The sequence below is a fragment of the Muntiacus reevesi genome, chromosome 8 (assembly GCF_963930625.1).
Source record: "Muntiacus reevesi chromosome 8, mMunRee1.1, whole genome shotgun sequence".
In the NCBI taxonomy this organism is placed as follows: Eukaryota; Metazoa; Chordata; class Mammalia; order Artiodactyla; family Cervidae; genus Muntiacus; species Muntiacus reevesi.
The window spans coordinates 54,233,493-54,258,937 of NC_089256.1; the positions used below are offsets into that span (position 1 = coordinate 54,233,493).

The 25,445-nt window shown below is 38.9% G+C and overlaps 1 protein-coding gene across 1 annotated transcript in view; it reads right to left on the bottom strand.

Moving 5' to 3' along the window:
* Window positions 1-2,340: 2,340 nt before the first annotated feature.
* CCDC50 (coiled-coil domain containing 50) overlaps window positions 2,341-25,445 on the bottom strand; it is a 69,043-nt gene continuing 45,938 nt past the window's right edge. Inside the window, 6 exon segments of the mRNA XM_065943649.1 lie at window positions 2,341-8,682; window positions 10,719-10,825; window positions 14,804-14,883; window positions 17,646-17,753; window positions 17,839-17,883; window positions 19,371-19,486. Coding sequence (XP_065799721.1) covers window positions 8,663-8,682; window positions 10,719-10,825; window positions 14,804-14,883; window positions 17,646-17,753; window positions 17,839-17,883; window positions 19,371-19,486 — 476 coding nt within the window. The 3' untranslated portion in view covers window positions 2,341-8,662.

The window sequence follows — 25,445 nt, forward strand, 5'->3', positions numbered from 1 at the left end:
CCCAACACATCTTGACAGGACCCTAGAATGTTACAACTGAAGCAGTGCTTACAGATTACCAACCCTCACTCCAACAAGCTTATCAGTAGAAAGATTAAGTGGTGTCCCGGGGCTCTGAACCAAGTTCACAGCAAAGCCAGGACTAGGACCCAGGAGGCCTCCTTACTCCTGTTGATTTCTTTAGTCATGGCTTTCCTGCAGTGTTCAGCTCATGTTTGTTTAAGAACGTGACTCAGATATAACAGGGAAGAAACACGTGATCTTTCTGTCCCTTAATATGTGGGTACTGCTGCTGCTGCTAAGTCGCTTCAGTCGTGTCCGACTCTGTGCGACCGCATAGACGGCAGCCCTCCAGGCTCCTCTGTCCCTGGGATTCTCCAGGCAAGAACACTGGAATGGGCTGCCATTTCCTTCTCCAATGCATGCATGCATGCTAAGTCGCTTCAGTCTTGTCCGACTCTATGCGACCCTATGGACAGCAGCCCACCAGGCTCCTCTGTCTACAGGATTCTCCAGGCAAGAATACTGGAGAGGGTTTCCATTTCTTTCTCCAGATATGTGGGTGAGATTTCTTCAAATCCCTACCCTATGACATGGTGTAGCCCCAAGTCCTCTCAGAGATGTCTCCAAATTTCCAGAGTATAGAAGGTGGCTAAGATTCTTCTGGATGCCTTTATAGGAGGGGGAATCCCGTGTGCTTCCTCTCCACACCACATGGCCAGAGCCTGACACTCAGACCCAGCCATATGCACAAGACCTATCCAAGAATACTGGGTACCTCCTGCTGCAGATTATAGGAAGTTACCTTAATTATGTACTTAAAGTTTTGTCTTCTGGGTGTGCAAACTTTTATCCCTACCAAGCTTCATCCATTCTTTAGAAACTGAAGGCTGAATTCAGCACACTGAATTTCTTCAAATTAAAAAAAAAAAAAGAAAGCAATGTCTGCACGTCACTGGTGCAGGGGTCTGGCACTGACAGTTAAAACAGAGCAAAGAGCAATTTTGTTCAGGCAAAACTGAGGGTATTTGGGAAAAGGACTTGCAATTTGGGACAAGCAAACTATGTTGAAACATAAGCAAGTCAGGAGAACAAAGTGAAGGGCTGTTTCAAACAAAAGTCTGTTTGAGGAGAATGAGATTTCAAAGTGGTGGCGTCTTCTCATTGGCTGAAACCTAGGGCAGCTTAGAGTTGCCAAGTGAGAGAGGAAATCTTCCTTCCTCCTGCTAAATTACAGGAGCAGCAATGCGTGGGACGTGTAAGAGCCCTCCTCTCGAGGCTTCCCAACTCCAATTTTGGATTGGGTTTCCTTAGCACATTTTCACAGTAGTATAAATACATAATAGAGATCACTTAGACTCCCTGTAACATTTGCCAAAGAAGAAAGTGAAGTCTAGGGTCTGGTTCAGAGAAACTAAATAGTTCTCTCTCTTAAATCAGTTTAATAGTCATTGAAAATAGTGTCTTAGTTTTAAGTAACCAGCTGAATTTCTGCAGAATCAGTTTCCACAACATGGCTAGTCTAGCAAACAAAATTAGATAAAGAAACACACCTCATAAAGCTAAAATGTACAATAAATGGTAGTTATTACCGATGTCTATTTTCAACATCCATGGAATACATATGTGGTGCAGACTGTTTTTGGCCTCATGGAGTGTAATCATTCAGATTATTGTGTGAACTCTCACTCATGTTTTTCTTTCAAATAAATCAGCCAAGCTATCAACCACCATACACAAAACAAAGCCATTTCTCTAATGGTTTAGACTTGGGAATACTTGCTGAGTACATTGAGTTGAATACATTGAGTTAATGTACTAGGCATCAATGTATGCTTCCCTGGTAGCTCAGCTGGTAAAGAATCTGCCCGCGATGCAGGAGGCCCCAGTTCAATTCCTGGTTCAGGAAGATCCCCTGGAAAAGGGGCAGCCTACCCTCTCCAGGATTCTTGGGCTTCCCTGGCACAGCTGGTAAAGAATCTGCCTGCAACGTGGGAGGCCTGGGTTTGATCCCAGGGTTGGAAAGATCCCCTGGAGGAGGGCATGGCAATCCACTCCAGTATCCAGTATACTTACCTGCAGAATCCCCATGGACTGAGGATCCTGGCAGGCTACAGTCCATGGGGTAACACAGAGTGGGACACAACTGAGTGACTGACACAGCACACAGGCATCAGAATAATGTTATACATGGTTACAGTAACCAGTATAAGAGAAAAAGCTACCGTTGTTAAATGATATTTTAGGGTTAACTTTATAAAGAAAAAACAAATGAATGTTCATAGAACTCCCCAAGTCCTTGAATGCAGTAAAGAAAACATGAGACAGAGACCATTGATGTAACAAATGAATGACTTTATTAAGAGCAAATGACAAGGTTGGTGTTTGCCACCAGCCATTCAGGAAAACAAGACTTATACAATACTTTGGTTTAAAAATTATTCATAATATCAATGTTAAACCTGATGTTAAAGGAATCAAATGGGAAGCGAGGTGTAAAAAATGAAACACGGAAACACAAGCTTGCACAGATGAACAGATGGAGATGTGTAAGCGGCACTGGAGGAGGCTTGAGTGCTGGACAGACATCGCCACCTCAGCCGCCCGAGACACAAGGACGTCTCCAGCACCGTGTTTCTCATTTCCCCAAAGGGGTCGTGAGCAGGAATGTGTGCTGCGTGACGGTGAACCGAAATACTCTGCTTCCATAAGCCTTGTCCAGAAGGATGCACACACACCTGCCAGGACCCAGTATCAGTCACCCCTAAGGCATCCACAGTGTCTCTCGGTTTCATTAATCTCTAGACAGGCATGTGATTTGAGGTGGCCTCCTCTTTTTCTGAACTGAAGCCAGAAACTCTATTCCATTAAGGTTCTGTTCAATTCTGTGAAATAACTATTTCAAAGCTGCCTTTCCCCTAGGGCTTGGCTACAAACTGGTAAGTGCAACATCTCACTTGTTTAAACATCCACATTCTAAATGTCAAAGGGCTTTTTACCAAAGCATCCAAAACCTTTTGGGCACGGTGCAGTTATTAATCTCTCTCTCTCAAGAGCGTACTTTTCCAAATTTTGAGACAAACGACAGCACACCTCAAACTTCCTAAGAGATGATTCATATGAAAAACTCCTGTACTTTATAATTCAGCACCCATCAAAATACAATAGTGTGTTGGGATGGATTCTTCTTAAGGAAAACTGCATTTACAGAGAATTCTCACTTTGGAATATCATTTTTATATCCTATCATCTCATAATACTTCATGAACAAATACTACTTTGCTTTTAAGAGGCAGGTGGAAAATACAGCTATAGCTGGGAAATGGCATTTGGCTTTCAGTTGATGGCAAACCTGAAGTTACAACCTACAGGGATCCCAGCGACTAATTCAATGAGAAATTTAAAAAATTCTAACATCAAAAACCTTCCCATTATATTTAACAGCTAGAAACTATTTTAGCAATTATGGTCCAAAACTCAGGGCAACAAAAGCTTCTCCCAAGCATATGAGGTGTAACAGTATATCCTCTCAACTTTCTCTTCGCTGTCCTTAACCCTTGCTCTTTTGTGAAGGAAACGTCACTCAGACCCTGTCTTTCAATTCTTCCATTCTTTCTATATGAACCTCTGCAATGAGTCATGGGGCATCAAGTTACACAATTAACTCTGTCCTTATCTGAAATGCTGAATTCAGCACAGCGCCGGCTCCTTAGGCTATGCAAATTTACTCAAAAGTGACAGAAACATTTTCTAGTTTGCTGAGAATACACAAAAACATTTAAGTCTATTAGGAACATATTTCTAGGCAGTGTTCACAAATATTTAAGGGCAGAGTGATCTTTAGGACCAGACATTTCCACAAATCAACATGACTACTTAGATGACATTGTATTACTCTGTGGCATCAAATGCAAGCCTAAAAAACCACTCTGGTGTCTTCCCTACCCTAGCAAAAGTTTTTCTGATTTTCGCTTGAAAGTAATAAAATAGAAACACTTTTCACATCAACAAATCTGCCATTTGAGTAAATGTCTCTGTTTTGTTTGGTTTTTCTCCTTTTTTGTTAACGTCTGTATGCATTTCAATACACAAGAGAGTTAGCAACATTTTTACAGAATGACTGACTTCACTGCATAACAGAACCTTTGGAAACATATACACAAACACCATAGGAAATGAAGACAGTCAACTCTCAACTATTCAAGAAGTGATCATCTGAAGAATGAGCTCAGGAAATTCTCACTCTCCGACCACCAGCCTTCCTGATCATGCCACTGCTCATCAGACCTGAAATGATGGCACACCTCTCACCGTGTCCGTCACCCACAGCTCGGTGGGAGGAGGTCCAAAACGTCCGATGACACGGATGTTTGGGGCTCACCTGTGAATTTGATACCTCAATGGAGAGTTGACAGTCACTCATCTAAGGAAATACAGTACACTGACCTTGGTCAGAATCAAACTAATTTAAGGCAATACTGCTCCTCACAGATGTTGCTGACATAAGTGTAAGTCTCATGAGAAGTGACTCTGTAGAAGCGAGGGTTTCCTTCTTTACCCTTCCCTTCTTGACTTCTTTAGAAATAAATCTACCATTTCTAATGAGAGTTAAATGGCAGGAGCAACAGCAGCCTCAAGTCTTCCCTTTGATGATCTTATGTACCACCAGGGATGAAAGAGACTTTCTGGAGAGCCCTGGGTGAGGCTGAGCCCTGTGCGTCACCATCAGGACAGTCTCCGTGCGCGCCTCCCTGCCCAGCTGACCTGCGACAGGCGAGGGAGGAAAAGATCCTGTCACCAGCAAGACCAGCAGTTATGGCTTTCAGACACAGGCACCGCCAGACAGAGGGAAAAATGGGATCACTCTATCTAATCACTCCTCTGACTCTGAGCTGTAAGCAATAGACAAAGTATTATTAAAAATGTTCGTGTTTTTTTTTTTTTGCTCAAACACCTGGTTTTGATTTTTGTATGTTTGGTTCTAAAAAAATGATGTCATCAGGATAGTACACACTATGTAACAGTGAAATCTACTGCAAGGGTTCCCTTTCTACATTAAAGTCCCCAACACAAACCAAAGGGAAGCAAGCCTTTGAGAGCATGTTCTGTTTTGTCCTCAGTTCTTCAGAAAGCTGCTTACGTGGCAGTCTCGTGCTTTTAGAAGGCTGAGGATATTACAATCACTACAGTTACCTTTCAAGAAAATCAACACTGAATAAATGAATAATCTCCCCCAACGTGGTTTTTATATAAAGGCAATACTCATTAAAAATCAAGGTCCTAAAATGTTAACCACTCTTGTGGTAAACTGAATGCACCATATTATACCAGGGGTTTCTAAAGAGCAATTTGGCACAAGACAAAATTCGGAGAATATCTGACAGCATTAAAGAAAAATAATTATCAGTTAAACAGTAGATTTATACTGAAAAGTCCCGACATTGTGCAAAAGGTATGGACAAAGTCAGCAATGGATTTATTCATCATCCAGTTCTGCTGCAGGCCAGGCAAAGAAAAGGGGAAAACAGGTTCGGTTCCTAATTTTCTCAGTTGAGTTCAGTGGAGCACAAGGCCCAAGGTCGTGCTTCTTGGAATATGTTGATCTAGATCCAAGTGGCCACTGCTATTCTCGAAAGGTTTTCCTCTTGGGAGCATCTATCCATGTCTTTTCTACTTCAGATGTTTCCCTATGATCAAAACCCATGAAGTCTTTTCTGCAGTTCATCTGCTGCTGGTTATTGTAAACTCACTTGATGAATATTAAGTCACTGTGTGCAAAGTCACATTCTAAAAATCTCAGTGTCATTTTAAAGCATATGAAGCAACCATCCAGTCGCCCAATAAAATTATGTCTAACAACAATTTGACAATACAGTTACATTTTTTTTCAACTCAGAACATTTTAACTGACCCTTTTCTAACCTTGCTTCCAGGTGATTACTTACAAAAAGTTAGGTTGGGGTGATGGGGTGTCCTTGTCCAGCAGACTCATGATAAGGCTCCACAACACACTGCGCTCATTCGGTAACATTGATGTTAATGGGGTCTGGCCCCTGGGAGAACAGACGTATGGAAACAGGGAGATTTTCCAAGGCCAGAATGATTACTTTACATCACAACATTAAAGCATAATACACTGTGGATCTAAAAATTAAAACTGCGTGTGTTCCAGCAATAGGAAAAGAAATAAAATAAATGCTTCCATATTTATATAAAAATGACAAGTGGAAAGCAGAGAACACAGTGAAGATGTTTGGCAGTTTCTTAAAATAAAGTGCTAGTTGCCTCTAAATGGGGCTTCTCAGGTGGTGCAGTGATAAAGAATCCACCTGCAATGCATGAAACCCAGGTTCGATCCCTGGGTTGGAAAGATCCCCTGGAGTAAGAAATGGCAACCCACTTCAGTATTCTTGCCTGGAATATTCCATGGACACACACAGTTGCTTCTATAGTCTCAAAATTAACAATAATTAACAATTACACTATTTGAATGAGAATAAGGGGAATTCAACTGGTTGTTTGATATGTCTTCTTATTCACAGGGAAAGAATTACTCTGATACTCCTTAAAAAGTGTTTGCTTTACAAAAAAAAAAAATTAAATTAAATTAAAATATTTTAAAACTCTCATCTGTTAAAAACATTAAAAAAAATAACGAATTTTTAATACAGATGTTGAATTGTGTGTAACAAGGGAAATACTACCTTTGGTCACTTACTAACATAGCTGAAACACTAACATCCTGGTTACGTGTAAAGTGACCTGACATTATTTGAGTAAAATACACCCAGTTAGCATTTTACAGTAATAAATATGATTGCATGAAGTAGTACATGAAAGGATAAATGGAGAATTTGCAAAGAAGAACTGATCATTGTATGAGATAGAAAAATAAACATTTATAAAATAAAAATATGGCAAATGACGTTGCCCATTTGCCTGATTTTCAAATAAAAATACATTGTTTTTCTTTTCTTTAAAGCTACCATAAAAAACTTCTTAAAACATGAAGCAAAATCACAGGGCAGACAAAGAAAAATATAGCATTACCAAGAATCAACAAGGCCTAACCTTTGATATTGAAAACATCCTCTGGAATTTGATTTAAGGCTAGGACCTCCATTTGGTTTCCTCTTGTCTATTTAACTGAAGATTTTTCTTCCTCAGTCATTTCATCCTGGACATGCAAAGTTCTGTTCTTTTCCCTTTCCCTATTTCTCCAAAATGACTACAACCTTAAGGGTTTTATTTCTAGATTATTATTTTCTCAAAACTTAACTCTTAAGTATCCTTTACTTAAGTTTATACAATCTAAAAACTATGAAACTAAAGCTATTCCTCAAAATGAAAAACCCAAATACTCTGAGAAGCTAGTCTAAAAAACTTCGTGAATATTGCCCAACTAGAAAGACTATTTCAAAAGATAAGGCAAACAGAAGGCAGTTCCCAGCCAGAAAGGAATGGATTAACAACTTTTTTCTCAAGTATAAATACGCTGAATATACAGCATGACTGATATTTATGTTAATTAACTGGTATGGAAAGAGAAGCATTTCCATGAGGCTAGAAGATTAACAAAAACCCCAGATTTCCCGAAGAGGGGTTTAAGGTCTGGCACAAAGGAATCCAACGCCCATGTGTCACTAACATATGTGCAGGACCAAATACTTGGATGAAGAGTTTCTTTATCAACTTCAAGTCCAATTAATCTGCTTATTGACAGATAACACAAAATATTTTTAAGAAGTTGCCAAGCAATGCTGTTATGTTTTATACGCAAGAGGAAAAATTCAATCTTACAGCCAGAGAAAATGACAGCATCATTACTTATATAAACATCTTTCCAATTCTAATTCCCTTGGCTTTATACGTAAATGTAAAATAAGAGAAGGGATACAAAATTTTTCATCTTTAATTGATCTTGCAAACTTGAGTTAAAACTTCTTAGAAATAAATTTTTGCCAATAAGTACTAAAAAATGGTTCAATGCCCAGAGGCTTCAGAATTTTTGCTATTGAGGAGGCAATGGCAGAGACGGTGTTATTGAATGAGATCTAGGCCAATTTTCCCAGGAGGGTGTGTAAGGATACATAAAACCTCTACAGTCAGTTACATATTTCAACTGTTCCTTTTTTTTTCTTTTTAAATACTTTACGGTTGTGATTTTTTTCTTTCCCTGAATAGGAAAAAAAAAAAAAAAAAAAAAGCAAAAGTCTCTTATCTTTTAATATATCATACACTAATGCACCAAAAAGCTATTTCTTATATTCTTTTATTCTGCATTGCATCCAAACATTATGTTTTACTTCAATCACTACCTCCACAAAATCCTAATTGCTAAGTAAAGCCTATTCATTAAATATCAATACTCCATACCTAATGAAAATGGCATTTTATAGAGCTCTTAGATACTACACCCCAGGAAGCATATGCTCCATAGAGATGGCCAATATTCAGAAGCTAGATTTTCTTGTACTGCCCAAGTGATCAGGAATAACCAAAACATTTTAAATGAATGAAAATTATTCATGGTTCAAAAAACACTTGAGGATAAATCTCAGGAATACAAAATAGAGGAAGAAAAAATAAGCATGGAATGCGTTCTGTATCATCCAGTAATTTTGCTACAGTGAGTCCATTTTCAAGGCAGATTCCTAGGTTTTCACGATTTATAATGGAAACCTGAGGAGAGAAGGAAAAAGGAAGAAAAACAATTATAAGGAAAAAATCTCAGAGACACTGTCTTTCTCCCTGTTCAAATAAAACAATGTTATCTATATTTCTATGCATTTCAAATGGTTCATATGTTTTGTTTGTTCTTGGTTGTAAGCATACAAATTGGCTCTCCATATCTGTGGGTTCTCCATCCAGCATGGATTGAAAATATTCAGAAAAAAAACAAAATCCCAGAAAGCTCCAAAAAGCAAAACTTGAATTTGATATATGTTTGAAGTATTTACAGAGCATTTACATTGTATTATGCATTATTAATATAAGTAAGTTAGAGATGATTTAAAGTTTAGGGGAGGGTGTACGTAGGTCATGTGCAAATACTATATGACATTTTATCTAAGTGGCTTAAGAATCCAGAGATTTTGAGATCCTCGGGAATTCTGGAACCAATCTGCTGCAGAGAGGTACCTAGGGAAACTGTACTTATATTCAGAATCAATATCTTGGCTTAGTATTATGTATCAAATGTATGGCAAGGACATGAGTGCACCCCCTAAAAGTAATGCCTGTATATAATTTGAGAAAGAAATCATGAGTTAAACAAGGGATGCTGAAAAGGTCACCAACTGATGAAAATCGTAGTGTATGGGTTGTTTTGATAATGTTCAACTAATCTCATCTTTTTGTCTTATTCTCAACATTGGATAAATGGTAGAATGATAGGGGAACAGGAGAAGGAGAACGGTTTATTATTTTTATTTTTAATTGGAGGATAATAAGGAGAGATTAAAAAAAATACAACGTCTGGCAAAATGTGTCCCCCAAAATTCTAATTTCAAGGGTTTGGAGTGGCACCTGTGCATTGGTATCTTGTATATCACTGCAGAAAAGAAAATTTAAGTAAGCTTGGAAAGGTAATCATTAGATTTGGGAAAAGATAATGAAAACATCACCTAAGAAATCTTCAAAAACCATAAAAAATAAAAAACATCAACTAATAAGACCTAATATTTGTGAAGTCTTTGCAATCTGCTTTCATGTATTTTACTTCTATAATCCTGACAATGCTGACACCATTAAAATCACCTATATTTTTAGATGAGCAAATTAATATAAGAAACTACATTTTCATTATCTCATTTTATGACCGTCATAAAATTACACATTTAAGTCAATGCCTATCATTGGTAAAGGAGACAGACCTGATTGTTCCTTTCATTTTAAAGATCTGGTCCAACTTCGATCTCATGTTCTTTCCTCATTTTCTTTGCCCCATTTTTCTTCACCCCATTTTTCTTCTGTGTGATGTTTCTGTGATGCGTATGTGTATCTGTGTACTTTAATCTAATTAAGAGAGAGTCATGGGCTGATGGGAAACAATAGCCAGGACAGTAAAAGTCCAAGAGATCTAAATGGGCGACAAAGCCACCCATTAAGAATCTGAAAAAAGCTATGAACTCTCCCAGAAGAAAACGCAAATACTGTTGACCCCTGAACAATGCAGGGAGGGTTAGAGACACTGACCCTTCTCATGGCTGAAAATCCACGTACAATTTACAGAGGCCCTCTGTGTATTTGTTGCTGACCCACCCACATGAATGGTATAGTACTACAGTATTCACTACAGGAAGGAAAAAGAAAAATTCCATGTATAAATGGACACTCAAGTGGTTCAAAACTGTGTTGTTCAAAGCTCAACTAAGTCCACACAGAAAATCTTCCATCCAATGTAAGGTTTCTGCTTCCTATTTTTAAATCATTTTTTAAATTTTTTAGTAAATGAAGAATAACTTAATGATCTTCTCCAGTAGATCTTCCCAACCCAGGAGAATCGAACCGTTGTCTCCCATATTACAGGCAGATTCTTCACCAACTGAACTATCAGGGAAGCCCTCTAATAAATGAAGAATAATATAATGATCTGCTCAGAAGAAGACAAACTTATTTTTCCACTCTAGTGATCTATAATATAGCACCTGATTTTTCCACTATAGCATGGTGATTATTAAAAAAAGATCTTACAGCTGAAAATACTCTTGTCTTACCTTTATGAGAAGACTCTGACTTTGAGTAGTGACGTGTGGAATTATGCTGGTTTCCAGAAGAAGTGTAATCCAAACCCTCAGCATCTGTCATGGCAGGTGGCGGTGGCCTAAGAAAAGTCAAGATTTAAAGAGCTACTCTACGTAGTGATGACTATGACTCTACCCCTCACTGGATCACTTAGAAAACACAGTTTCGGTGGAGATGCAAAGCCAGAATATTTCAGAATCCTCATGGTAGTTCCTAGCCAGTTGTATAACCTTGGATAAATTATTTACCTTGTTTCTTTGTTTTGATGCACATAATTCAATAAAAACAAGTATCTTCTGAGCATCTAATAATTGTGAGGGCATTGTGCTAATGAGTGTGAGGCACTGGTGGGCTTCCCAGGTGGTTCAGACAGTAAAGTATCTGCCTGCAATGTGGGAGACCTGGGTTCAATCCCTGGGTCAGGAAGATCCCCTGGAGGAAGGAAATGGAAACCCACTCCAGTATTCTTGCCTGGAGAATCTCATCGACAGAGGAGCCTGGCGGGCTACAGTCCACGAGATCACAAAGAGTCGGCCACGACTGAGCCATTAATACATTCACATTCATTCACTGTGCTAAGGGATAGATAAACAAAGATTCGTGGGATAGGATCACTGCCATTAGTGAGAAATATATTTTGTTTTCACAGGTTTCATCAAGAAAAAGAGAAAGAAAGGAACAGACAGATGGGGGAAGAAAGTAATTAAGGGAGAAAAGGCTGCAGCTAAGAAGGGAGGGAGATGGGGACATTGTTCAACACAGAAAATTTAAAGCGAAGTTTGTTACACCACTAGGTGGCAGAGCAGAGCTTAGAGAAGGAAAGGACCGTTTTAATACATGTGCAACTTCATGTCAAAACAAGACAACTGTAAAAAAAAATGGGAAATTTTTAAGACTCCAAACTTTTATTATTTTAATTATATAACGGATTTTTACAGACACTTGGCATTGATAAAGCTGGACAACAAAATCTCTCATTTTTTTGGTGTTTCCCAAAGGTGTGCTCAAACTGTGTGTTAACAGCATGGAATCATTTGTTTATAAATATTAGAAATTAAGTAAATGTTTTTCTTTCATTATTCACAGACACTTAGAACATTCACCTTTAAAAAGTAACATAAGTCTTGGCAGGTAAAGCTGAGACAAAGCAATCTGACTCCAGAATTAAGAATGTTAACTACAGAAGCAATTTACACTCAAGAAAACAGGATTTGTAATCAGGGTGGCAGGGTCTGTATGTTACTCTTTTCATTATCTTCATTAGATGACCGAATACTGGAGAAACGCAAGGCAACTGACACTGTCAGAAAAACTCTTCACCAAGGAAAGGGATGCTGAGGTGCTGAACCAAGGTTAGGATGCCAACAAATCCTCTAGGACGCCCCCATGAGGATAAACAAATCAGTCTAGGATACCCTCAGTTATCTGGTGTGCTGTTTTATTAATTTTTTGCTTATGTGGAGAACAAATCTTGGGTTAATGCTTCCAGGGGTCCTACCAAATTATTTGTTGCACTGGAGACAGTTATTTCAGTTAGGGGTATTTAAATCCAAAGTTGGAAAAATCTTATTAACTAATAGTTTGTTTTATAGTTTCCGATGTATTAGGATTACCTGTTTCTAACTGTTCTTATGAAATGATTTATATATTTAAGCTAGTGATAAAACCAAATATACTTCAGAATTCACTCAAAATTCATTTCTTCAAGAAGACTTCCCAGATACCAGACTAGGTTAAATGTCTCCTTATGCTTTTCTAACAACCTGCATTTTTCATCCTTAGCATTTAACACAATTATAGTAGTTAGCTGCATAATTATCTGTTTAGATTATAAATTTCATAAGAGCAAGAAAATTTTTGTTGACGGCCACTTACTCTGGGTCTGGGCAATTATTATGGGGTTCAATAAATACTGGATAAATGAATAAGTGGAGAAAAATATATTTCATATTCATAAGAACACTGTAGGAACCAAATGACATTTATAAAATCCTTAAGTTTTTCTAAGGGAAAAATACAAAACCAAAATACCAAGTAGCATTATTAATACAAAATCCTGTAGTTAAAACAGGTTAGAACTTAGGTTAAAACTTTTTCCAATTACAAAGAATTGGAGTTAATTCAGATTGCCAACTAGTTTTCTGTTTTTTAGAGCAGAAGTCTGTAATGGACAATGAAAATGACTTCTAACCATGACTGTGATAAGCTCTACATGAGAACCTGCTTCCCCTGTACCACTATTAGTACTACACTGAAGAAAACATCTCGAACTAGCAAGCCCCATGTTTCTCAATCCCTGAAACCATCTCTTTCTGTACAAACGGTTAACTCATCTTCCACCATGATTAAATACGAAAGAGGAAACCATAGACTCTAACCTTAACAAAGCATACCTTCTAACATTAATTGTACAAGTTATCTATAATAAGAACATAAGCTACAGGTTTTAACTATGAAAATGCAGGTTTCATAAAATTCTTATTCATTTTGCTTTGCCATAGTCTTTCTGCAAAGAAAGATTTTTTTTTAGTATTTATTAAAAAATAGAAATATTTTTTATTTTAATAGCTAAAGACAAATATTCATCTTAAGTCAAAAAACGACTTCAGTTTTACTAGTCATAGGCCACTTTTCACTCATTTACAATGGCCAGTTTTAACACAGGATCATTTGATTATTCGCTCTTTCAATATATCAAATATTTTTAAGAGAACCCATTACATTTCAGAAAGTTGTTTTCAACTTTAATAAATCCTTTAAATAGACATTTCAGGCTGTTCTATCATATGCTGTCAAAAATACTGGTGTTCTAAAAAGTCCAAGGACTTCAAAGGCTGCAAAATAACTCTAACGATGATTTTAATTCCCTTTATTTTAAAAAAAAGAGGCATAATAAGCAACACCTACCTATTTACCTACTGAGAACAGGATTAGTTCTTCTTATTGTACTTGGATGTTGTGCAGGGATATAAATAAAGCTGAACTAAATCTAAAATTTGCTTTAAAAGACATTTGGCATGTGGGTAACTAAAAGCTATAAGAAGAACCAACTGCATACAATTAGACAAACTACACTACTGTGCCCTAAATGTTTTACAATCTGATATAATTTTCTGAAAGGTATTATCTTCTGAAAGCCCATGGGTTTAAAACCAGAGTATGGCTTTTCAAGAACATTAAATATATTATTTAAGGAAATAAGTCTAGTAGTTCAATCGTGAACAGTGAGTGACAACAAGAGTGTATATTTTTCAATGTCATAAAACTTATGCTTTAACAATTAGTAAATATATCAATAATCAGGACCAAAATACTGTACAAAGTTTCAATAATTTAGAGTTTTCAAATGTCAGATTTAGTGTTACTTTTGTCTTTTCCTATTTAATATTCTCTCTTCCTCTTCCAATCAGTTTTTCCTTGAAAAGCAACAGAAAACAATAAAGAAAAAATAAAGGCTGCTTCCCAAAGACTTAAATGTTGACAATTTGCAGTGGAAAAGTAGCAGCTGCTCTATAACCAGGACCCCAGACTGCCCGAGAGAAGCTACAAGCATACATACACTGCAGCCACAGCCACAGGCTGTAGTGGGATGAAGAAGAGTCTGCAGTGGCTGAAATGAGTATTTGCCTGGGACACTGAGACTCACACAGAAATGAACTTAGACGTGTGTAAACGTCATGCACACACCAATGTGATCATGGAACTCAGTAAACATTTAAAACCTGAGATTTTACTTAAGAAAATGGTAAATCTCATCCCTTCTTAACTGAGGGCAGTCAATTAGTGACTCCAGAGATAAGAACTGGTCCTAACAAAAAAGTGCATCTCTCCTTACCTCAGCTTCTGTAAAATTCCCCATCTTCCTGACTTGACTTGTTCAACACAATTTAAAACAGAAAACAAAACTTGAAAATAATCCTGCAAGACTTGATACCACCTCACAACTGCAGATTTCTGGATCTCCTCTCCAAGGAACAAACACTCTTTTCAGGCAGCCCGTATCTCTTGCTCACCCCAAGGTCAAGATCCTCAGTCCCCTTTCCAGGTGTCATCTTACCGTGCTGGTCTGTCATTCTTGGAACGGTGAGGTTCATCACTCTCTTTTGACTTTGAGTGTGCTGATTTAGCTGTTGTGGGCTAAGGGGGAAAGAAAAAAGACACACACACAGAAAACAGCAAACAGAAAGATTAGATTTATAGATTATCTAAATGATGTCAAACTCTCCTTTCATAATTTTAGGTTACTTACACCTAGCTTAGCAACATAAAATATTTTTAAATACAGTCACTTAGAGACCAAAAAATTATAGTTATGAAACAGTGTTGCAGGTTGTCAGTACAACCAGAGGAGTGGACTAAACCCTCACAAACAGGCTTGACCACAGAGATGCGCTTGGTCACCCACCAGTACACGGCAGCTACACGGCAGCTGACAAGAGCTGTAACGAGCACGACTCTCTCAAGCCTTCCCCGGCCCCACGTCCTCTGCTGCAGCTCTTTTATGAAGTGCTTAGATAAAAGTATACGGTGCTCACTCCCGGGTGGTTTTACAGATGTGAAAACCCCACCACATGGAAGACGGGAACTACCTGATGACCTCAAGCACACTGTCTCCAGATCTTTTTAAAATGCTTTCCTGAAACCCACCAGGGAGTTTGGGTCTTTTGAGTACTAGCTGTCCCTGACTACATGTATGGAGCCTTACAATAAATGCTACACTTTCCTTCACCACAGCCCAGTATATGAGTGGATTTGCTTTACTGTGCAAAGCAAGCAGATCCAAGTTTGGTTCAGTAACAGAACTGGAGGACTCCCAGAGTCTATGGAATCCAGCTTCACGCTCTTAAACTTATTTCTTAACATCTGACTTGGGGATGATAAACTTTCAAGCCCAGAAATAAGGCATATTCATTCATGCCAGCTATTCTAGAGAGAAACAACTCCAGCCCCACTGACAGAATCTAAAAATAACAGAAGTCCTGATGTTTGCTAGAAATGTGACCTTCTTCCTCTTCCCTTCCTGGTTTGCAATCTTTAAAAATACCTACTCCAGCATAGCTGAGTTAACAAAGAACTTGAGGAACTCTTGGGCAATTACTTGCAGCTTAATTTACGTAACAGGAGCATTTGGGAAGCCTTCTATGAAAATGATATATGTTTGTTTGGAGAAATGCTAAATTACGAACAGGGTAAATAGATAACATGGAAATAATATTTTCATTTGCTTTTAGATTCACAACTGAGCAACAGGCAACAGTAGAGAAATACTATTACAATACTTCTCCTTCTTCGCTTTTCTCAAAATATATGCTGAGACTGTGACAGGATCAGAGGCCCAAGGGAGGATTTTGTTTGAGAGAGGGAGGGAAGCAGGGAGGAGAAGAACCGAGCGCAACCTCAACCATATCATGGATACACACCTGGTTGCATCCTTCCAGCCCAGTACAGACTACCTCCCTGAAAGCCTTTACAGGATAAATCCTCACTCCAGCTCCTTTTGATTTTCCATTATGCATTTTTCAGCCAGCGTGACCTCACATTTGTTAGCTGTCTATAGTCTGTCTTCTTCCCAACATTATACATTATTCTGAAGAAAATCTATCTTTGTTTCTCCCTGTAAGTCCAGACAAACTAATGAGGAAGATCTGTTCAACTAAACTTGCAGTCACCACATACAATAATTAGACTATGGCAGAATGAACAGCAGTCGCTGTCTATTTTGTCTCTACGATTTCTGATTAACGAGAAGAAGGTAACAATTGAAGCTCATGCTAGGTAGTTTCATAAGCAATGATGGCTGGTGGTAAGAATGGCTGTCCGTCTGCCATGGATCAAGTGATGCCAGAGGCAAGAGAGACAGCTGGCACAGGAGCAAGAGGGAAGGGCAATATAAGCGAACAGAAAAGTCCAAAGAGGAGGGGAAGGCCCCTGTGGAAACTTAAAAGTATGTGGAAAACATTGCATTCTCCTGGAAGGCAAGCAGAGTAAAACTATGTCTGCTTGTGGCCATAGGCATCTACCTCTCAGTAGGTCTTAAAATGAAGGAAAGGAGTTTTTCAATCTCATAAGTAACTTCTTTACATAGTTACTTTCAAGAATTCAATATGAGTTTTCATGGTGAAACAACTCTTATAAGTCAGATTCACATACGAGAGACAGATAATTTATATGCCCTAAATATATCTGTGAGTTTACCCTAAAAGAGGACTCCCCATTATAGTTTTACTTGTATTTTTCATTAAAAACAAACGCTCATCAGCAGACAAATGGATAAGGAAGCTATGGAACATATACAAAATGGAATACTATTCAGCCATTAAAAAGAATTCATTTGAATCAGTTCTAATGAGATGGATGAAACTGGAGCCCATTATACAGAGTGAAGTAAGCCAGAAAAATAAAGACCAATACAGTACACTAACGCATATATATGGAATTTTAAAAGATGGTAACGATAACCCTATATGCAAGACAGAAAAGGAGACACAGATGTACAGAACAGACTTTTGGACTCTGTGGGAGAAAGTGAGGGTGGGATGTTCTGAGAGAACAGCATTGAAACAAGTATACTATCAAGGGTGAAACAGATCACCAGCCCAGGTTGGACGCATGAGACAAGTGCTCGGGGCTGGTGCACTGGGAAGACCCAGAGGGATGGGATGGGGAGGGAGGCGGGAGGGGGGATCGGGATGGGGAACACATGTAAATCCATGACTATTCATGTCAATGTATGGCAAAACCCACTACAATATTGTTAAGTAATTAGCCTCCAACTAATAAAAATAAATGGAAAAAAAAAAGATTGTTAGTAATTGAACACAGTTTGGGGGCTAATTATATAAAGATTAATATTAAAGAATACGACCAAACTGAGAAAAAAAATAAAAAACAGACTCTACCTTCCACTCAGGGTCATGCTGCTTTCTTTTGTCCAAAGATGACTTCTCCCGCTCCCTGGCTTTCTTATAGGCTTTCTTTTCTTCAGCCATTAGAAGTCTAGCGATTTCCTAAACAAAAATTGCAAAGCTGTAAGTAGAAAATTACTGGGATATTTCCAAAGAATAATGGCGAAACAAATTAACATTAACGCACCTCATCCTGGGCAACCTGAGCTGCTCTCATGTCCACCTGGGTAGCCTATGGTACAGAAAACACAAAAAGTATAATTTAACTGGAATCTTAAGTTGTCCATTTGGGGGGGGGGGGGGGAAGGCTTACATTAAAACAAACAAACAAAAAAAACCCACTGGTATTTGAAACTAATTGTGATCAACATCCCTGAAGATGATAATCAGTTTGTATATTTTCATTAGCCAGTTCAGTTCAGTCACAGAGTCTGTGGCACAGAAGGATTTCCTCATTCTATAGCTGAATAGTATTCCACTATACATATATATATATACTGTCAACTACAAGCTGGCACTTGTCAAGATTGTTGGTGCCAACTAAGCAAACAGGGCATGTGCCATCTGCTCTGCAAAGACTAAACCCTGTGCTGTGGCAGCTGCTGGCCGTCAACACAACTTGAGGGAGTTCAGGGCAGAGTAAGGCACTCTGTGCTCGAGACAATCTGGTGGGAGAGGTCTTTCAGCTCAGCTCATCTGTGTATTTGAGGATATTGATATTGCTCCTGGCAATCATTAGCCAAGACAGGGTCTATTTTTACCAAATTATACAGTGCATAATAAAGAGGAGAGTGAAAAAGTTGGCTTAAATATCAACATTCAGAAAACAAACATCACGGCATCCAGTCCCATCACTTCATGGCAAACAGATGGAGAAACAATGGAAACAGTGGCAGACTTTATTTTTGGGGGCTCCAAAATCACTGCAGATGCTGACTGCAGCCATGAAATTAAAAGACGCTTAACTCCTTGGAAGAAAAGTTATGACCAATCTAGATAGCATATTAAAAAACAGAGACATTACTTTGCCAACAAAGGTACGTCTAAACAAGGCTATGATTTTTCCAGTGGTCATGTATGGATGTGAGAGTTGGACTACAAAGAAATCTGAGTGCTGAAGAATTGATGCTTTTAAACTGTGGTGTTGGAGAAGACTCTTGAGAGTCCCTTGGACTGTAAGGAGATCCAACCAGTCCATCGTAAAGGAGATCAGTCCTGGGTGTTCATTGGAAGGACTGATGCTGAAGCTGAAACTCCAATACTTTGGCCACCTGATGTGAAAAGCTGACTCATTTGAAAAGACCCTGATGCTGGGAGAAGACTGAAGGTGGGAGGAGAAGGGCACGACAGAGGATGAGATCGGTGCATGGCATCACCGACTCAACTGACATGAGTGTGAGTAAGCTCCAGGGATTGGTGATAGACAGGGAGGCCTGGCATGCTGCAGTCCATGGGGTCACAAAGAGTCGGACACAACTGAGCGACTGGACTGAACTGAACTGAAATGAACTGAATGCTTACTCAGTGAATAAAACTGGACACGTTATTCCTGTTGTCTTGCTTTTTCCACCCATAAAAAAGGTATCAGTTTCTCAACAGAAAGGACGAGGTATCAGTTTCTCAACAGAAAGGACGAAAACACCTATTATATAAATGCCAAGGTTGATTCAATTCACAAAAAACTGATTCACCTAAAATCTTGTGTTAAATTCTGCTCACCAAAATTTCTTCTTCTTGAAGTTTTCTGGCAATTTCAGCATCATACCATTCCTGATCTCTGTGGGTCACTCGTGATGGAGTAGAAACTGTTTCTTTCATCACTCTGGGCTTCATTCCTAGAAAAAAGTCAGTGCAATAAGGCTACTGAGGAATTTCATGAGAAGTTGAAACATTTAAGAAAAGGAAGTCTGTCTTCAGTATCTAACTGTGACAGTACTGCATCCACTCTAAAATTCAGTGTAGGGTGTGTTGGAAACAACTGTCTCCCCTAGGCATGGGAGAGGTGATAGAGGTAATCCACACACTTAAACACAGTTACCCACCCAGGCCTGCCTGGTAAAAACTGCCTCTCACATAGTTTCTCCAACAGAAGTAAACCATACAGAGAACTGTAAGTGAAGCTTTTGTAAAACAGAAAGTGAGAAAAGATTAAGTCCCTGAAATAAAAAGAATTTAGAGAAAAGAAAGTTAGCTGGAATTCTGAAGAGACGAAGCTGTCAAGGCTGGAGGAGATGAGAGGCTTTCCCTTTTTCCGCCTCAGCCTTGCAGACCTCACTTCAGAGGGAACAGCAAGAGCATCACCTGAGGGTTCTGTGACAGTGCCTACTAACCAACCAGCGGCCGTGCCCTGGGCTGTGCTCTGATAGTCTCCAAATTCACTTGCTTTAGATCTCTCTCAGTGCTCTGATCAGTTTAATGTTGTTAAATTTTAAGGAGGATATAACATAAGTGAAATGTCAGAGAGCACAATGACCTTAAGAGTTTTATTTGCTCTGAGGAGAAAGGAACATGAGGACTAGTAGGAACTTTGACTTTTTACTTTGTTGTGTGTGTTAGTCCAACTCTTTGTGACCCCATGGACTGCAGCCCAACAGGTTCCTCTGTCCAGGAGATCCTCCAGTCAAGAATACTGGTAGTAGGTTGCCATTCCCTTTCCCAGGGGGGTCTTCCCTGACCCAGCAATTAAATCTGAGTCTCCTACATTAAAGAATCATAAAGAATCACTGCAGGCAGATTCTCTACCATCTGAGCCACTGCTGCTGCTGCTGCTGAGTCGCTTCAGTTGTGTCTGACTCTGTGTGACCCCACAGACGGCAGCCCATCAGGCTCCCCCGTCCCTGGCATTCTCCAGGCAAGAACACTGGAGTGGGTTGCCATTTTCTTCTCCAGTGCATGAAAGTGAAAAGTGAAAGTGAAGTTGCTAGGGCAGCATATATTCCTTTTATAACTCTTAAGTGGTGAATGCTAATGGTTATTCCAAAATTTTCTGTATTGCCCTCTTGGTATCCTTTATAAATTACAATTTTTCAACAATGTATTCAACAATGTAATATATTCAAAAATAATAAAAATGTTTTATGCAGTGAACAAGATTAACCATCTGGAACAGTGACTTTCAGTAATTGTGTCACTGAAGGGAGGAAAAATAATTTACTTCTAGTGGCCTATTTCTTTATATCAGTGGTTTTCAATCATGTCTATACATCAGAATCACTTGGGATACTTTAAATACACATGAACATTTTTGACTCAAACCCCTGAGATTCTAATAGATATAGTGTGGGTGTAATCTGGCCTTTGTTAGTTTGTTTTAAATATTATAGTTGATTCTTAATTGCAATTACCTCTGGAACTACTAGTGTATTATGTCCATCAAATTAACTGTACATGAACATAATTTTTATCAAAATGCCTTACTTCATGATTCACTTGCTTTATATAAAAGAGGAAAAAGTAAAGAAAAAAATACAACTAAATTCTGGGCACATGAAGAGTTTACTTTTCTGCTGCAGCGTCTTTTAGAGCTTTAAATCCAGCATTGTGGTAAAACCAAAAGCCACAGGCTCATCTGCCTTACCACAAGTGAAGACTAGTGAACCTGGCTTTCTTAGGTTTGGCTCAATTACACAAAATGTGAAAACTACTTCAACTGCACATCATCCCTAGAGTTTCCAGATCTTATGCTGGCTGGGCTAGTTTTAATGCAGATTTTCAAGTTGTTTGGGACAATCAGGAAACAGTGGCATACTCACTCACAAGAGTAGATAAACCTCCTTGAGTTATGATTAGCTTGGTCATAACTAGAAGGGAAGATTTTAGGGAAAAATAAATAGAATTAGATAGGCATTGGGAAAGTTGGAATTGGGAAAAGTCAACAGACAAGATAGGTTTCTGTATCATATGCCTATCTACAGAGCCCTCTTGTGTCCCAGACGGTAAAGAATCTGCCTGCAACTCAGGAGACTTAGGTTTGATCCCTGGGTAGGGAAGAGCCCCTGGAGAAGAGAATGGAAATCCACTCCAGTATTCTTGCCTGGAAAATTCCACAGACAGAGGAGCCTGGTGGGCCAAAATCTATGCGGTCGCAGAGTCAGATACTACTGAGTGACTAACACTTTCACTTCATGCCCATCTACAGGAAAATGACACTTTCACGAGCAGTCCAAAGCCTAGTTGAGGACAGCAGGGGAGATCACACCCTGTTCCTTCAAGTAAGCCATCTGGTGAAAGAAATACAGTGGAAATGCACTCAGATTTCGAGAACTAAACTTTCTCTGTGGCGCTGCCTCCTGCTCTCTACCAGAAAATTAACTAAGAAAATATTCTGCTTTAATATCGATCAAGGATGCTTGGAAGGCATTCAAATGAAATGATCAAATGAAGAGTCTTAATTGATTTGAAAGGGTGTTAAGTCTGTGACTTCTTGGCAGCTAAAAAGAGAATGACATATGGGAATTCTGTGGGGTCCAGTGGTTAGGACACTGAGCTTTCACTGCTGAGAGTGTGGGTTCAATCCCTGTTTGGGAAACTAAGACCCTGCAAGTTGTGCAGCCAAAAAAAAAAAAAAAAGAGAGAGAGAGAAAGATACACAGATCAATGGAGCGAAACAGAGAGCCCAGATGTATAAATGGTCAATTGATCTACAGCCAAGAAGACAGGAACACACAGCGAAGAAAGGACAGTCTCTTCAGTAAACACCGCTAGGAAAACTGGACAGCCATATTCAAAGGAATGAAACCTGACCATCTAGCTACACCATACACAAAAATTAACTCTAAATGGATTAAATACTTGAACATAAGACCCAAAACAATAAAACTCCTAGATGAAAACACAGGCAGTAAGCTTCTTGACATTTGTCTTAGAGATGATTTTTTTGGATTCAACACCAAAATCAAATGCAACAAAAGTAAACAGAGCAAGTGGGACTACATCCAACTAAAAAACTTCTTCAAAGCAAAGGAAACTGTCAACAAAATAAAAAGGCATGGGAGAAAAAAAGAATGGGAGAAAATATTCACTAATCACATATTTGATAAGGGGTTAACATCCAAAATACATAGAGAACTCATACAGCTCAACAGCAAAAACACAATTTGATTGAACATTTTTTCAAAGGAGACATACAGATGGCCGGCAGGTACAAAAAGGTGTTCAACATCACTGATCATCAGGGAAATGCAAATCAAAGCCACAAAGAGGTATCATACGGCACACTTTTAGAATAACTATTATCAAAAAGACAAGAAACAACAAGTGTTGGCAAGATGTGAAGAAAAGAAAACCCTTGTGCACTGATGGTAAGAATGTAAATTGGTGTAGCCACTATGAAAAACAGTATAGAAGTCTCTCAAAAAAAAACTTTTTTAAAAATTAGAACCACCATACAACCCAGTAATTCTACTTTTGGAATTTATCTGAAGGAAATGAAAATACAAACTCAAAAAAGATATGCGCACCCTGTGTTCACTGTATTATAATTTACAATAGCCAAGACATGAAACAACCCAAGTGCCCATTGATGGATAAATGGATAAGAAAATCTGAGATTTACACACACACATACACACACAGAGCAATATTATTCAGCCATAAAAAGAATTAAATCTTGCCATTTACAAAGACAGGAATGGACCCTGAAGGCATCTTGGTAGGTAAAGTAAGAAACAGAAAGGTTCAGTCAGTTCAGTCGCTCAGTCGTGTCTGACTCTTTGCGCCCCATGGACTGCAGCATGCCAGGCCTCCCTGCCCATCCCCAACTCCCGGAGCTTACTCAAACTCATGTCCACTGAGACGATGATGCCATCCAACCATCTCATCCTCTGTAACCCCCTTCTCCTCCTGCCTTCAGTATTTCCCAGCATCAGGGTCTTTTCAAATGAGTCAGTTCTTCGCATCAGGTGGCCAAAGTGTTGGAGTTTCAGCTTCAGCATCAGTCCTTCCAATAAATATTCAGGACTGATCTCCTTTAGGATGGACTGGTTGGATCTCCTTGCAGTCCAAGGGACTCTCAAGAGTCTTCTGCAACACTACAGTTCAAAAGCATCAATTCTTTGGCACTCAGCTTTCTTTATAGTCCAGCTCTAGTGGAAAAACAGCCTGGTTCCAGATACATCAAGGCTGTATGCTGTCACTTTGCTTATTTAACTTATATGCAGAGTACATCATAAGAAATGCTGGACTGGATGAAGCACAAGTTGGAATCAAGACTGCCAGGAGAAATATCAATAACCTCAGATATGCAAATGACACCACCCTTATGGCAGAAAGTGAAGAAGAAATAAAGAGCCTCTTGATGAAAGTGAAAAAGGAGAGTGAAAAAGTTGGCTTAAAACTCAACATCTGATCAAACTAAGATCATGGCCTCTGGTCCCATCACTTCATGGCAAATAGATGGGGAAACAATGGAAACAGTGACAGACTTTGTTTTCGTGGGGCTCCAAAATCACTGCAGTTGGTGACTTCAGCCATGAAATTAAAAGACTCTTGGTCCTTGGAAGAAAAGTTATGACCAACCTAGACAGCATATTAAAAAGCAGAGACGTCACCTTGCCAACAAAGGTCTGTCTAGTCAAAGCTTTGGTTTTTCCAGGAGTCATGTATGCATGTGAGAGTTGGACTATAAAGAGAAAGGTAAATAATATATAATTTCACTTATACGTGGAATCTAAAACAAAACAACAAAACAAAAAATCTTGAGCCCAAAGATACAGAGAACAGATTTGTGATTGTCAGAGGAGGGATTGGAGGATGGGCAAAATGGGTAGAGAAAGTCATAAAATACAAACTTCTGGTTATAAAATAAATAAGTCATGGGGATATAATGTACAAAATGGAGACTGTATTATACTGTACATCTAAAAATTGCTAAGAGAATAAATCTTAAAAGTTCTTATCACAAGAAAAAAACTGTAATTAAGTAAGGTGATGATGTTAACTAAACGTATTCTGGTGATCATTTTGTAATATATACAATTATACACTTGAAACTTAATGTTATATGTCAACTATACCCCAATAAAAATAAATATTGTTAAATTTTGAGGTAATTTCTCCCTAGGGTAAATATTTAGAGGGAGAGAGAAGAGTTTATTTGAACTCTATTTGTTTGGAACTTGGATCTCATTAAGTAGAAAATGTCTATAGCCTGGAATACTAGATTTCTAGACTGACAAGACTGCTGACTAACTGCATAGGGGAAGCACGCTGATTGAAACCGCCCACCCTGGCCAGGCACCATAGTAACCATTTGCATGAGTTGTTTTATGACAGGAGATCCTGATAAGGAATAGGAACTAATAAGCCACCCCCAACAGGAAGCGTTCAGGAAAGGTTGAGAGGAGACACTGTCTGTCCGTCCACTTCCCAGAATCCCTCTTGCTAGCATCCATCTTGGCTGAACAATGCGTGTGCCACCAGGAAAGACTGAATTAGAATGATTGGCCAAAGACCACCCGGAAACTAATCCCATCACCATAAAACCCCAGACTGTGAGCCACGCGGCGGAGCAGTTCTCCTGGGTTCCCTCACCCTCCTGCTCTCCACCCAGGTGCCCTTCCCAATAAAATCTCTTGTTTTGTCAGCACATGTGTCTCCTCGGACAATTCATTTCTGAGTGTTAGATAAGAGCCCAGTTTCGGGCCCTGGAAGGGGTCCCCCTTCCTGCAACAATACCAAATGTGAAAAGAGCTTTTCTAAGTACCTAAGAAGGAATTTTAGATAGTACAGTGTAAGCCTGTCATTACAGAAAATAGAGGTGCTTCAAAATGTTATTAAATACAGCTAATTTAAAGA